Raw genomic sequence first — 14,283 nt, forward strand, 5'->3', positions numbered from 1 at the left:
ACTGTCGATAATGAGACCCACTCTGAAACTCCTGAAGATCCTATGGAAGGACCCTCTCAAAGGGACTACTCCACAGAAGGGGCATCTCCCGGAGGAGCTACGGGTAAAGGGCCCCGTAGGCCAATGCCTACTAAGGTGGCACCAGCAGGCCAGCCGTTGGATGCACAGAGCCCGTGCTTTGTGCCTAACAGAGACTGTTCAGAGACAATTATCCCCTCAAGGGAAGAGGCCGAGCCTCAGGACTGTGTTTATTACTCCCCCGAGGGAGTTGCAGAAGAACAGCTTCGCCGGAAACAAAGAGTTAGGTACCCTCCAAATCGAGTAACCTAGGATCAAATTGGGGTACCCCATTATGAGGCTCAGCAGTGGGCTCGCGGCAGAGTGCAGTCTGTCATTGTGATGTTCACTGAAATGTGTAATCTGATCTAGAGTTAATTAAGATCGTATGTGGTTGTGGCATTTTTATTATTTAACTTCTGTACATAGTTACATTGTTGTGTCCCAAGCAGGGACGTTGGGGATTTTACCAGGGGGAGGATGTAGCCAGGTCCCCCTTCTGCTTGTGGGCCCCCCTCTGGGTACTCACCGTGCGGTGGTCGGGAGTAGATGCGGCCGTTCGCGGGGAGGTGTGGGGGCATGGGCGCGCGTGACCCGCGCTCTTCATGCTGCGGCCGGTTGCCAGAGACGCGTGCGACCAGTTGCTAGGGCCGCGGTCGGGTTGCGAGGCGCGCCCGGCGGTTCCCGGTGCAGGGCGCCGCCATGACAGTTCTTCGCGCGTGCGCCGACTGCCGATGCGACGGGAGGCCCTGGTTAGATCGCGCATGCGCAAGACAAGCGCGCGAACTGCCACCAATGAGAGGAGGGCTCTGTAAGGGAACTTCAAGTCCCATGAGCCTTTGGATCGGACACGTGATGCCAGGGAGCCAATAGGGCTGCAGGAGCTCCCTGCTTGCAGGGAATAGATACATTTTGCGGGTTGCAGCACGTTGGCAGTTGGTGACAGGAGCAGCGAGGGGAAGGAGGTAGGGTGCAGGAGTTAGTGACTCTCTGCACTAGGCCAGCAATTCCCCTAGGCCCCAGATAGCCCTGAGTCACCCTAGTGGAGTGTTGTAGGGACATGCCCTAGGTTAGGGACTCTGCCCCATTAGCTATTTGTTAGAGTGCAACGAACATTGTGCGTCTTGCTGGGAGAGAGCTGGACTATTATCCGATAGAGATCGCCTCTGATGGATCGTCCTGCGGTGGATCACGGATATCGTGCGGGAGTTCGTCTTGATCCTTTGTGAAGTCCGCTGCAGGTCCGAGCACTGGAGTGCTCGGCAGGTAACCGATAACCTCACGTGCACCAACAAGGCCTATCACCAGACATAGTGGCTGCGCAGTCACACACACACTTGTATATGACTTGGGAGTGCGAGACATTGGGTTGGGTTTACTGGACACGGGGTGGGATCATTCTGTGGAAGTGTTAGCGTCCGCCGTGGCGCATAAAGTGTTAGCGTCCGCCGTGGCACATAGAGTGTTGGCGTCCGCCGTGGCGCAAGATAGTGTTAGTGTTGTGTGAGACGCAGTGGTTAGTGTCTTCTCTAGAGAGGGACACCTGTTATATTCATTGTGATTGTATATGTGTTTCTTATGCTCCAAAGTAAAAGGTATTTGGTTAACTCACATACGTGTATATGGTTATTGTATTGTCCTGCGAGGAACCACTCCCCCTCTGGTGGGAGCCATCGCAGGTGGAGGCGCTGCACCGAGTAAGTGGTTACTCATTAGTATAATATATTGCCCCAGGTTCCCCGTGGCGGCTCAGCCCTCCTGTGAGCCAACAGGTAACGCACCACACCCGAGTAACACTGTATGTTTCCCCGCACCCACAGTATAATCTGCGATTGGGGGGGGGGGGGGGGAAACCCGTTACATAAGTATAAGCAACTAACTAGCTCTTAGTGAAAGCAGGTACTGCTGTGTTAGATCTGCTGAACTACACAAATTTAGTTTTGGGGGGGTATAGCTTAAAACAACCAAAAAAAGTTTACTAAAAGCATCATATTTTGAAATAAATGTTGAAAATGGCACAGACAAGGTTACATGGCCATGTACTTTATTGCAATGACCGTGGACCCATACGTTTTCAGATTTTAAGTTTTATTTGTGCCGAATTGTAAGTCAAAATAAACTACAAATATGTCTGCAGGATCACTAATAGAAAGCAGCAGCTCATCTCCTGATGACATTGCGGCTTTGTATTGGGCACTGGCGTGAGGCTGACCCAGGTGGCTCTTTGGTCTCTTAATTCTTTAAACCATTGATTGTAAAACACCATGGCACCTGTTTAATATACTATGAAGCAGCTTTCATGGTACAGAAGGGTTTAGCGCCATTTATTTGAACATAGATCAGGTACACAAAGTCAGTTCTGGAGAGTAAAAAAGTGCCAAAAACACTCCCAACGTACAGCTAATAAAAATATCACTTAAGAACACATTCACATGTCTCAGACAGGTTCACAAACCTGCCTTTCCCCATAATCGATAAGCATACATACTTCCACTGCAGCCAGGGATTCTGGGTAATGACATGCAAATGAGCGCTCAGCTTTGACTGCAAAGCCTTGGTTATAGAAACGCATGGTCAGCAAACCTGGCTGACTACGCACTTCTTTAACCCAGGCTTTGCTGTATAACTTGTCATACGGCAGGCATAAGCTTCTAGGGATCCATGTTAAAATGGATAGGAGGCAAAAAGGGATACCCTGTCAGAGCTCATTTGCAGGTCATTACCCATGCTAATTGATTATGGGGAAAGGCAGGTGTGTGAACCTGTCGAAAACATGTGAATGAGCTCAGAAGTGATATTTTATTTGCTGCTATGAACATAAATGAAATCTCCAGAACAGAGAAGATTCCTGTGCTTCTTCTAAGCTTTAGTAAAAATATAACGCTCTGTTTGAAACTAAAAATGCTAGCGTAATTTTTCCGACGATAAGGTAACATTCCATTATTTTCATGGCAAAAAAAAAAAATCAGAGATAAGATATACATACCAGTTGTATAGAGGTCATGTATTTTTTCCACCACAGGTACTTTTGATAGACTGGTCCCATTGCCGACAATCCATAATAAGAGTACATGATAACATGAACGATACTGTTCACTAATGCATGGAATGTGCCCAAACCACCTGAACAAGAAAGAGGATGTTAGATATTTGGAACCAAATCCAAACGAGATCAGATGATTGTCATGGCATGAAAAACGTACCTGGTTAGGATACTTCCAAGTGCAAAATCTTCTATTGCAAAAGTATAATGCACTATAATATTTAATCACTGGAAAGAAGTTGAGAACCAAAGTGTGTGTGATCTCGTGAATATTTAAATTCAGGCCACACACACACACACACACCACACACCACACACACACACCGGTTCTCATTAAAAAAAAATAAACAACACACACACACACACATCCCTTAATAGCATAGTTTTGAGAAATTAAACCAGCAGGAAAATCAGCAACAAAACATTAAAAAACACAATTGCGATACCTGCCTCCTTTCACACTTTGTGAAATTGTATCCTTTAGTGTACATAAAGGGAGCCCTGGACTTCTAAGGAAGGGGCGGCATGACATAAGGCCGAGGGTCCCCTCCCCATACAATGCTGTGATGCCAGGCCAGGGGAGAGGTTAAGGAAGGGGTACTTAAGGCAATGGGGGAGGGATCCTAGCCTCCTCTTTCTTTGATCAACTCCAGGGAAGTCACCTTTTCCTGGTTCCGGATTCCATATTCCTGGTGTCCTGATCCAGAGAGATGGCTGCACGGTGAGGAGGAAGAAAGACGTGGTCGGAGAGCCCAGCAGAGCTGAAGGTGGTTGTGGTCGGTGGTGGAGCTGCAGGAGAAGGTGCAGCAGCGCGGTCCGGGGTGGATGCTCACGTGCTCGGCCGTGAAGTGGAGATTACAGCCAGAGGGATCGCCTGGCGGAGCAAAGAGGCAGCAGCAGAGGTGGAAGGTAGAAAAAAGGGGAATCTTAATCTTATGGGTTTTTTTGGGAAGATCTGCAGATTTTCGTGTTGGTTTTGGGAGGGCATGCGCATTTAGGCATAGTGAGCCAGTTTCAGATTCCTGGAATCCATTGGCGAATTGTTTTCAGCGATCCGCCGGCAGGTGGCATGGAGTTGGGGCGCTGGCGTGGATTCCGTGGTTTAGTGCGGATTTAATAAGTGGTGTGGATTTGTGGGTGCATTGAGAGGAGTGCGCGGATACGTATTTTGTGGTATAGGGGAGGATTTGGCGCGGATTCGCGCTATTTAGTAAGCGGTGCGGATTTGTGGGAACATTGAGCAGTGTGTGGATTTGGGCAGGGAACGCGGATTTTGGGGTATAGGGGCGGATTACAACAAGGAGCATGGATTTGGGTGTTTAAACAGATTTTGCGTAGGAATTTTGGCAGGTAGGTGTGAATTTGGATTGGGACACGTATTTTGGGGTGGAATTCGCGTGGATTTGGCTAAAGGGGGAGGATTTGTCAATTAGGGAAACCTAGACATTTTAGGAGAGTCCGGGGTGGTGGAAGTATGATAGGGACCGCAGGCAGAAAAAGGCGATTAAGAAACCGTTGCGGTGGGACGTAAAGGACATGGACCTGTAGATGGGCAAAATGATGCTGAATAAAACCGATTCCTCTAGGTCCGGAAGCTCACAGCGAGCTGGGTAGTAGGTCGAGAATAAGAAGGGGGGGTTCTTGCTGGCAGTATAGCGAGGCCCAGAGTAAGTGGGGCACAGGTTGTCAGTTTAGACATGAGTGCAACAGCTACGGGGATAGCCACCCCATGTCTAAATGCAATAAAAATGGCAAGGGTGGATTTAAGGAGAGCAAGTGGAGAAGCTGGGGCAAAAAACACTGGATATTGGATGGGACCGTGGCTCTGCCGCTACCCAAATAGGGAGGCGGCGGAGCTGCCAGAGGGGGTTTTTTTTGAGTGGTTTTCCCCTATACAGAAAGAATGTGAAATCACTGGAGATGCACATGGGGGTAGCACAGGCGAAAATAGCAAAGGAGGCGAGGGCAGGCAGAATGGCAGGACGTTTTCCTTTCCCCTGTTACCAGCGTTGAGAGTGTTTCTCCATTGGGGGTGGTCCCAAAGCAGGAGCTGGGTTCATTCAGTCTCATACTTCACCTGTCATACCCAGAGGGGTTGTCTGTGAATGATGGGATTGAGAAGAACTTGTGTAGCATGCAGTATGCATCTTTTGACAGTTTCAGGGATCTGGAAAGGGAGGCTGGACCGGGGGTGTGGATGGGAAAAGCCGAGTCGGCATTTGGTCTGCTGCCCATGCACCCAGAATGCTTACACCTGCTGGGGTGCAAGCTGGGTGAGGAATTCTTTGTAGATCTATGCCTCCCAATGGGGTGTTTGATCTCATGTTTTAAACTTTGAGATGTTCAGCTCCTTGTTGTACTGGACATTAGGAGATGTACCCAGAGTTCGTTGTATCCTGCACTACTTGGATGACTTGCTATTCATAGGAAGGATGGGTCCGATGTGTGCGGGAGGTTACTGTTGGAATTTCAGGAACTCATGGCATGTTTCTTTGGCTAAGGACAAGGGGAAGAGCCCTGGGGTACGCATCAATTTTTTGGGTATTGAAATTGATATTGTAAAGATGGAGATTCCTTAGCTCTCAGGAAGCTACAGGCTTTGAGGGAGTTTATGGGGCTCAAGAAAGCCACGCTGAGGCAGTTCCAGTCCCTGCTGGCCCAACTCAATTTTGCAACCAGGATCTTGTCAATGGGAAGGGTCTTTCAGAGGCGACTGGCATTCACAATGTCAGGGGTAAAATCGCAGCACCACTTTGATAGGGTGTCAAAGCAGGTAAAGGGGGATCTGCAAGTGTGAGACACCTTCCTAGGGTGGTACAACGGGTGCATGATAGCGTTTCAAGGAGATATGGTGAGTGGGAAAGTTCAGCTCTTCACGGATGGGGCTGGATTTGTGGTTTTTAGAGCATTTTTTCAGGGACGATGGTGCACTAAGCGATGGCCGGAGGAGTGGGGGCAGCAGGAGTTTATGGGGAACTTAACATTCTTGGAGATCTTTCTGCTGGTGGTGGCAGTGCAGCTATGGGGGATGGAGTTGGCCAACAGGGAGGTCATCTTCCGGACGGACATGGGCGTGGTAGCTGCCGTGGACCAGCATTCAGCGTCTTCTCCGTTAGTGGTCCGACTTCTGGAGGTTGCTAGTTCTAAAGTGTCTGGATCATAATATACAGTAAGGTTCAAGGTGAAGCATGTGCCGGGTTTGGTTAAAAAGATCACAGATGCCCTATCTCGTTTTCAGTTCATGGCATTCCAGGAGTTGGTCCCGGAATTGTCTACAACAGGGGAACCATTCAACTTTGACAGCAAGCAGTGAGGGAGTGATGGAGCTGGTGAAGGCTTCGGTAGCACCGGGCAAGTGGTCAGCATACACCAGGGCTTGGGATGAATGGCAGGCCTGGTTAAGTGCAGAAGAAGAACAAAGGCCTGAGGGAGTGAGCATAGAGAAAATCAGGGGCGGAATGTTAAGGTTTCTAGTAAAGAAACTGGAATTGGGAGGTTCAGCCTCAATGATTGGAACATTTTTTAGCAGGCGTCACCTTGAAGTTGGAGACGGGGATTTTACCAACGATTTCATCATTTGCAAGCTGGTAGCGGGTTGGAAGAGGGGGGTCAAATTCAAGGATAGTAGGGCCCTTATTTCGGCAGCAATGCGGGGGGGAAGGCAGTTTGGGATAAGGGCAGGCTTCGGCAAGATGTTTTGGATGGGCAGCAAGGGGATGTGTTGGGACCAACACCTGTCCGAGTTATTGCGTAGGAAAAGGGGTAGGGACCATCCTGATATCATTTTGCTGCATGTGGAGGGGAAATTATTTGGCAGCGGTCCCATCGCTGGATTTAATGTGGAACATGTGATGGGACATAGGGTGGATTGTAACCAGATTTAATCAGGTGACTGTTTGGAAAGTGGTATCTCCTAGGCTGCGCTGGCGTGGGAGCAACAATGCAGCAGTGGAGAGATCCAGGAGGAAAATAAATAAGGCTATGGCATCATTCATGTTGTATTTAGGAGGAGTTGCAATAAGGCATGAGGTGTGTGGGACCGCGCACAGGCGGGTAGATCTGCGTGTGTGTGCGCGCGCGTACAGGCGGGTAGATCTGCGTGTGTGTGTGCGTGCGCGTACAGGCGGGTAGATCTGCGTGTGTGTGTGTATGCGCGCGTACAGGCGGGTAGATCTGCGTGTGTGTGTATGCGTGCGTAAAGGCGGGTAGATCTGCGTGTGTGTGTGTGCGTGCGCGTACAGGCGGGTAGATCTGCGTGTGTGTGTGCGTGCGCGTACAGGCGGGTAGATCTGCGTGTGTGTGTGTATGCGCGCGTACAGGCGGGTAGATCTGCGTGTGTGTGTGCGTGCGCGTACAGGCGGGTAGATCTGCGTGTGTGTGTGCGTGCGCGTACAGGCGGGTAGATCTGCGTGTGTGTGCGCGCGCGTACAGGCGGGTAGATCTGCGTGTGTGTGTGCGCGTACAGGCGGGTAGATCTGCGTGTGTGTGTGCGCGTACAGGCGGGTAGATCTGCGTGTGTGTGCGCGCGCGTACAGGCGGGTAGATCTGCGTGTGTGTGCGCGCGCGTACAGGCGGGTAGATCTGCGTGTGTGTGTGTGCGTGCGCGTACAGGCGGGTAGATCTGCGTGTGTGTGTGCGCGTACAGGCGGGTAGATCTGCGTGTGTGTGTGTGCGCGTACAGGCGAGTGGATCTGCGCGTGTGTGCGTGCGCGTACAGGCGGGTAGATCTGCGTGTGTGTGTGCGTGCGCGTACAGGCGGGTAGATCTGCGTGTGTGCGCGCGCGTACAGGCGGGTAGATGTGCGCACACGCGAGTAGGTGTGCATGCGTGTGTGTGTGTATACAGGTGGGTAGGTGTGCATGCGTGTGTGTATATATAGGCAGCTAGGTGTACGTGTACACATACACGTCAGAAGCACGAGAGAATCGCGTGTGCGCGCGATACAGCAAAATATACATCAAAATGTATATTAAAAAAAAAAGTTAATATGTATGTACACAAAAGGACACCATTTTGCCAAGAGTGTCAGGAGGCAGAGATCTCATTTTAATTAAATAGGACACTGTAAATATCAGAGAGCATTAATATTCATCCCAATTACTCGGCTCCTGCTTCTCCTGTAGCAGCATAAACCAGTTGTTTCCTTGAAGAGGCTACAGCAAGTGAAGGGGCCACGTAACGCAGCAAGTGAAGGGGCCGCGTAACACAGCAAGTGAAGGGGCCGCGTAACACAGCAAGTGAAGGGGCCGCGTAACACAGCAAGTGAAGGGGCCGCGTAACACAGCAAGTGAAGGGGCCGCGTAACGCAGCAAGTGAAGAGGCCGTGTAACGCAGCAAGTGAAGGGGCCGTGAAATGCAGCAAGTGAAGGGGCCGCGTAACGCAGCAAGTGAAGGGGCCGCGTAACGCAGCAAGTGAAGGGGCCGTGTAATGCAGCAAGTGAAGGGGCCGTGTAACGCAGCAAGTGAAGGGGCCGTGTAACGCAGCAAGTGAAGGGGCCGTGTAATGCAGCAAGTGAAGGGGCCGCGTAATGCAGCAAGTGAAGAGGCCGCGTAACGCAGCAAGTGAAGGGGCCGCGTAACGCAGCAAGTGAAGAGGCCGCGTAACGCAGCAAGTGAAGGGGCCGCGTAACGCAGCAAGTGAAGGGGCCGCGTAACGCAGCAAGTGAAGGGGCCGTGTAATGCAGCAAGTGAAGGGGCCGTGTAATGCAGCAAGTGAAGGGGCCGCGTAATGCAGCAAGTGAAGAGGCCGCGTGAAGAGGCCGCGTAACGCAGCAAGTGAAGAGGCCGCGTAATGCAGCAAGTGAAGAGGCCGCGTAACGCAGCAAGTGAAGGGGCCGCGTAACGCAGCAAGTGAAGGGGCCGTGAAATGCAGCAAGTGAAGGGGCCGTGTAATGCAGCAAGTGAAGGGGCCGTGTAACGCAGCAAGTGAAGAGGCCGCGTAACGCAGCAAGTGAAGGGGCCGCGTAACGCAGCAAGTGAAGGGGCCGCGTAACGCAGCAAGTGAAGGGGCCGCGTAATGCAGCAAGTGAAGGGGCCGTGTAACGCAGCAAGTGAAGAGGCCGCGTAACGCAGCAAGTGAAGGGGCCGTGTAATGCAGCAAGTGAAGGGGCCGCGTAATGCAGCAAGTGAAGAGGCCGCGTAATGCAGCAAGTGAAGAGGCCGTGTAACGCAGCAAGTGAAGAGGCCGCGTAATGCAGCAAGTGAAGGGGCCGCGTAATGCAGCAAGTGAAGGGGCCGTGTAACGCAGCAAGTGAAGAGGCCGCGTAATGCAGCAAGTGAAGAGGCCGCGTAATGCAGCAAGTGAAGAGGCCGCGTAACGCAGCAAGTGAAGAGGCCGCGTAATGCAGCAAGTGAAGGGGCCGTGTAATGCAGCAAGTGAAGGGGCCGTGTAATGCAGCAAGTGAAGGGGCCGCGTAATGCAGCAAGTGAAGGGGCCGCGTAATGCAGCAAGTGAAGAGGCCGCGTAATGCAGCAAGTGAAGGGGCCGCGTAATGTAGCAAGTGAAGAGGCCGCGTAACGCAGCAAGTGAAGGGGCCGTGTAATGCAGCAAGTGAAGAGGCCGCGTAATGCAGCAAGTGAAGGGGCCGTGTAACGCAGCAAGTGAAGAGGCCGTGTAATGCAGCAAGTGAAGAGGCCGTGTAATGCAGCAAGTGAAGGGGCCGTGTAATGCAGCAAGTGAAGAGGCCGTGTAATGCAGCAAGTGAAGGGGCCGTGTAATGCAGCAAGTGAAGGGGCCGTGTAACGCAGCAAGTGAAGGGGCCGTGTAACGCAGCAAGTGAAGGGGCCGTGTAATGCAGCAAGTGAAGAGGCCGCGTAACGCAGCAAGTGAAGGGGCCGTGAAATGCAGCAAGTGAAGGGGCCGTGTAATGCAGCAAGTGAAGGGGCCGTGTAACGCAGCAAGTGAAGGGGCCGTGTAATGCAGCAAGTGAAGAGGCCGTGTAATGCAGCAAGTGAAGAGGCCGTGTAATGCAGCAAGTGAAGGGGCCGTGTAATGCAGCAAGTGAAGGGGCCGTGTAACGCAGCAAGTGAAGGGGCCGTGTAATGCAGCAAGTGAAGAGGCCGCGTAATGCAGCAAGTGAAGGGGCCGTGTAACGCAGCAAGTGAAGGGGCCGTGTAACGCAGCAAGTGAAGAGGCCGCGTAACGCAGCAAGTGAAGGGGCCGCGTAACGCAGCAAGTGAAGAGGCCGCGTAATGCAGCAAGTGAAGAGGCCGTGTAATGCAGCAAGTGAAGAGGCCGTGTAATGCAGCAAGTGAAGGGGCCGCGTAACGCAGCAAGTGAAGGGGCCGTGTAATGCAGCAAGTGAAGGGGCTGTGTAATGCAGCAAGTGAAGAGGCCGTGTAATGCAGCAAGTGAAGGGGCCGTGTAATGCAGCAAGTGAAGGGGCCGTGTAACGCAGCAAGTGAAGAGGCCGTGTAACGCAGCAAGTGAAGGGGCCGTGTAACGCAGCAAGTGAAGAGGCCGTGTAATGCAGCAAGTGAAGAGGCCGCGTAACGCAGCAAGTGAAGGGGCCGCGTAATGCAGCAAGTGAAGGGGCCGTGTAATGCAGCAAGTGAAGAGGCCGCGCAACGCAGCAAGTGAAGAGGCCGTGTAACGCAGCAAGTGAAGGGGCCGTGTAATGCAGCAAGTGAAGGGGCCGTGTAATGCAGCAAGTGAAGAGGCCGCGTAATGCAGCAAGTGAAGGGGCCGTGTAATGCAGCAAGTGAAGGGGCCGTGTAACGCAGCAAGTGAAGAGGCCGCGTAATGCAGCAAGTGAAGGGGCCGTGTAATGCAGCAAGTGAAGGGGCCGTGTAATGCAGCAAGTGAAGGGGCCGTGTAATGCAGCAAGTGAAGAGGCCGCGTAATGCAGCAAGTGAAGGGGCCGCCTAATGCAGCAAGTGAAGAGGCCGTGTAACGCAGCAAGTGAAGGGGCCGTGTAACGCAGCAAGTGAAGGGGCCGTGTAACGCAGCAAGTGAAGGGGCCGTGTAACGCAGCAAGTGAAGGGGCCGTGTAATGCAGCAAGTGAAGAGGCCGCGTAATGCAGCAAGTGAAGGGGCCGTGTAACGCAGCAAGTGAAGAGGCCGCGTAACGCAGCAAGTGAAGGGGCCGCGTAATGCAGCAAGTGAAGGGGCCGCGTAATGCAGCAAGAGGCCGTGTAACGCAGCAAGTGAAGGGGCCGTGTAACGCAGCAAGTGAAGGGGCCGTGTAACGCAGCAAGTGAAGAGGCCGTGTAACGCAGCAAGTGAAGAGGCCGTGTAATGCAGCAAGTGAAGGGTCCGCGTAATGCAGCAAGTGAAGGGGCCGTGTAATGCAGCAAGTGAAGGGGCCGTGTAACGCAGCAAGTGAAGAGGCCGCGTAACGCAGCAAGTGAAGAGGCCGCGTAATGCAGCAAGTGAAGAGGCCGCGTAACGCAGCAAGTGAAGAGGCCGTGTAACGCAGCAAGTGAAGAGGCCGCGCAACGCAGCAAGTGAAGGGGCCGCGTAATGCAGCAAGTGAAGGGGCCGTGTAATGCAGCAAGTGAAGGGGCCGCGTAACGCAGCAAGTGAAGGGGCCGCGTAACGCAGCAAGTGAAGGGGCCGCGTAACGCAGCAAGTGAAGGGGCCGCGTAACGCAGCAAGTGAAGAGGCCGCGTAACGCAGCAAGTGAAGGGGCCGTGTAACGCAGCAAGTGAAGAGGCCGTGTAATGCAGCAAGTGAAGAGGCCGTCTAATGCAGCAAGTGAAGGGGCCGCGTAATGCAGCAAGAGGCCGTGTAACGCAGCAAGTGAAGGGGCCGCGTAACGCAGCAAGTGAAGAGGCCGCGTAACGCAGCAAGTGAAGGGGCCGTGTAACGCAGCAAGTGAAGAGGCCGTGTAATGCAGCAAGTGAAGGGGCCGCGTAACGCAGCAAGTGAAGAGGCCGTGTAACGCAGCAAGTGAAGAGGCCGTGTAACGCAGCAAGTGAAGGGGCCGTGTAACGCAGCAAGTGAAGGGGCCGCGTAACGCAGCAAGTGAAGGGGCCGTGTAATGCAGCAAGTGAAGAGGCCGCGTAACGCAGCAAGTGAAGGGGCCGCGTAATGCAGCAAGAGGCCGTGTAATGCAGCAAGTGAAGGGGCCGTGTAACGCAGCAAGTGAAGGGGCCGTGTAACGCAGCAAGTGAAGAGGCCGTGTAACGCAGCAAGTGAAGGGGCCGTGTAACGCAGCAAGTGAAGAGGCCGTGTAACGCAGCAAGTGAAGGGGCCGTGTAACGCAGCAAGTGAAGAGGCCGCGTAACGCAGCAAGTGAAGGGGCCGCGTAACGCAGCAAGTGAAGGGGCCGTGCAACGCAGCAAGTGAAGGGGCCGCGTAACGCAGCAAGTGAAGGGGCCGCGTAACGCAGCAAGTGAAGGGGCCGCGTAACGCAGCAAGTGAAGGGGCCGCGTAACGCAGCAAGTGAAGGGGCCGCGTAACGCAGCAAGTGAAGGGGCCGCGTAATGCAGCAAGTGAAGAGGCCGTGTAATGCAGCAAGTGAAGGGTCCGCGTAATGCAGCAAGTGAAGGGGCCGTGTAATGCAGCAAGTGAAGGGGCCGTGTAACGCAGCAAGTGAAGAGGCCGCGTAATGCAGCAAGTGAAGAGGCCGCGTAACGCAGCAAGTGAAGAGGCCGTGTAACGCAGCAAGTGAAGAGGCCGTGCAACGCAGCAAGTGAAGGGGCCGCGTAACGCAGCAAGTGAAGGGGCCGCGTAACGCAGCAAGTGAAGGGGCCGCGTAATGCAGCAAGTGAAGGGGCCGCGTAATGCAGCAAGTGAAGGGGCCGTGTAATGCAGCAAGTGAAGGGGCCGCGTAACGCAGCAAGTGAAGGGGCCGCGTAACGCAGCAAGTGAAGGGGCCGCGTAATGCAGCAAGTGAAGAGGCCGCGTAATGCAGCAAGTGAAGAGGCCGCGTAATGCAGCAAGTGAAGGGGCCGTGTAATGCAGCAAGTGAAGGGGCCGTGTAATGCAGCAAGTGAAGGGGCCGCGTAATGCAGCAAGTGAAGAGGCCGCGTAATGCAGCAAGTGAAGAGGCCGCGTAATGCAGCAAGTGAAGGGGCCGCGTAACGCAGCAAGTGAAGGGGCCGTGTAACGCAGCAAGTGAAGAGGCCGCGTAACGCAGCAAGTGAAGGGGCCGTGTAATGCAGCAAGTGAAGCGTATTTAGATACGCAACTCCCGAAGTCTCACTGACGTCACATCCGCCCTGCTGGAACGCAGGAGTGAGACGCACGCTGAGAAGAGGGAAGGAAAAACTGCACCAAGATACCGGAGGCGAGATGCATTGCGTATCTAAATGCTTTTAAATAGCATACATCATGTGAGTGTATTGTTATATTTTAACCACTTGAATACAGTTTTTAAACAGATCGCGCTATGTTGGCTTTTCTGTGTTTAACCATTTAAGGAATACATTCCCACACCGAGGTTCCAGCCAGCTTATCATCACTGCAGACACATACCCAAAGATACCTTTACGTACACAGTATCATCCTCACACTTGTGAGTATAAATAACAGCAGACTTAAAGAAGAATACATATTTATTTGTCACAATACTGCCCCATCATTTTTATTTTTTATATCTCCACATGTTTGCGCTTCCCTTTGATCACCATGCTGCATCCTGTGAAAGTAGAAGGCTGGCTCACTCTAGTTTCAACAGAAAATAAATAAATATGGAGGCCAGAGGGGCCAAACAACAAACACACACATTGCTTAGCAATATTTTCTAAATCTGGAAAGACGCCAGACTAGGTGCGCAAAGTGTTCCAATGAGCTGTGAGCTTCTGTGCGCGCGCGTCACCCAGAGACGTTCGGGAATCACGACTGGATGTAAAATACTAAAATGCTTCATGTTTCCTACACGTGAACACAATAGTAAGAATACTTTGCATTACCTGCAGCAAACTTGACACCAAACCACCAGGTCCATGGCATGATGGAGTGATGGTATACATGCAAGAAAGTGATTTGGCTATTCTTCTTACGCAAGACAAAAAAGATCTTAAAAAGAAAAAAAAGCAATAGTGTTAAGTGAAAACATATCCTTTACTGTATTGTATATTTTTCTGGTTAATAAATTTTTCTGGTTAATACGTTTTCCTTATTGACTGCTGTTTAAATGGGAAGGGCAGGAAATAAAGATAAGAGCAAAGTGTAACACTTATGTGCATGCACGACTTCAAAAAGGTGTAACGGGCATAAGACTGTCTAAAAGTACAGT

General features: G+C 52.2%; 1 protein-coding gene across 2 annotated transcripts in view; it reads right to left on the reverse strand.

Moving 5' to 3' along the window:
- LOC142489242 (very long chain fatty acid elongase 7-like) overlaps nt 1-14,283 on the reverse strand; it is an 85,967-nt gene that overhangs the window by 8,591 nt on the left and 63,093 nt on the right. For both annotated transcript variants that reach the window (XM_075589680.1, XM_075589687.1), the window contains exons 6-7: nt 13,958-14,063; nt 3,044-3,180 (exon numbers count right to left, since the gene is read on the reverse strand). In XM_075589680.1, coding sequence (XP_075445795.1) covers nt 3,044-3,180; nt 13,958-14,063 — 243 coding nt within the window. The remainder of the gene's footprint in view (nt 1-3,043; nt 3,181-13,957; nt 14,064-14,283) is intronic.

The sequence above is a fragment of the Ascaphus truei genome, chromosome 1 (assembly GCF_040206685.1).
Source record: "Ascaphus truei isolate aAscTru1 chromosome 1, aAscTru1.hap1, whole genome shotgun sequence".
Lineage (NCBI taxonomy): Eukaryota > Metazoa > Chordata > Amphibia > Anura > Ascaphidae > Ascaphus > Ascaphus truei.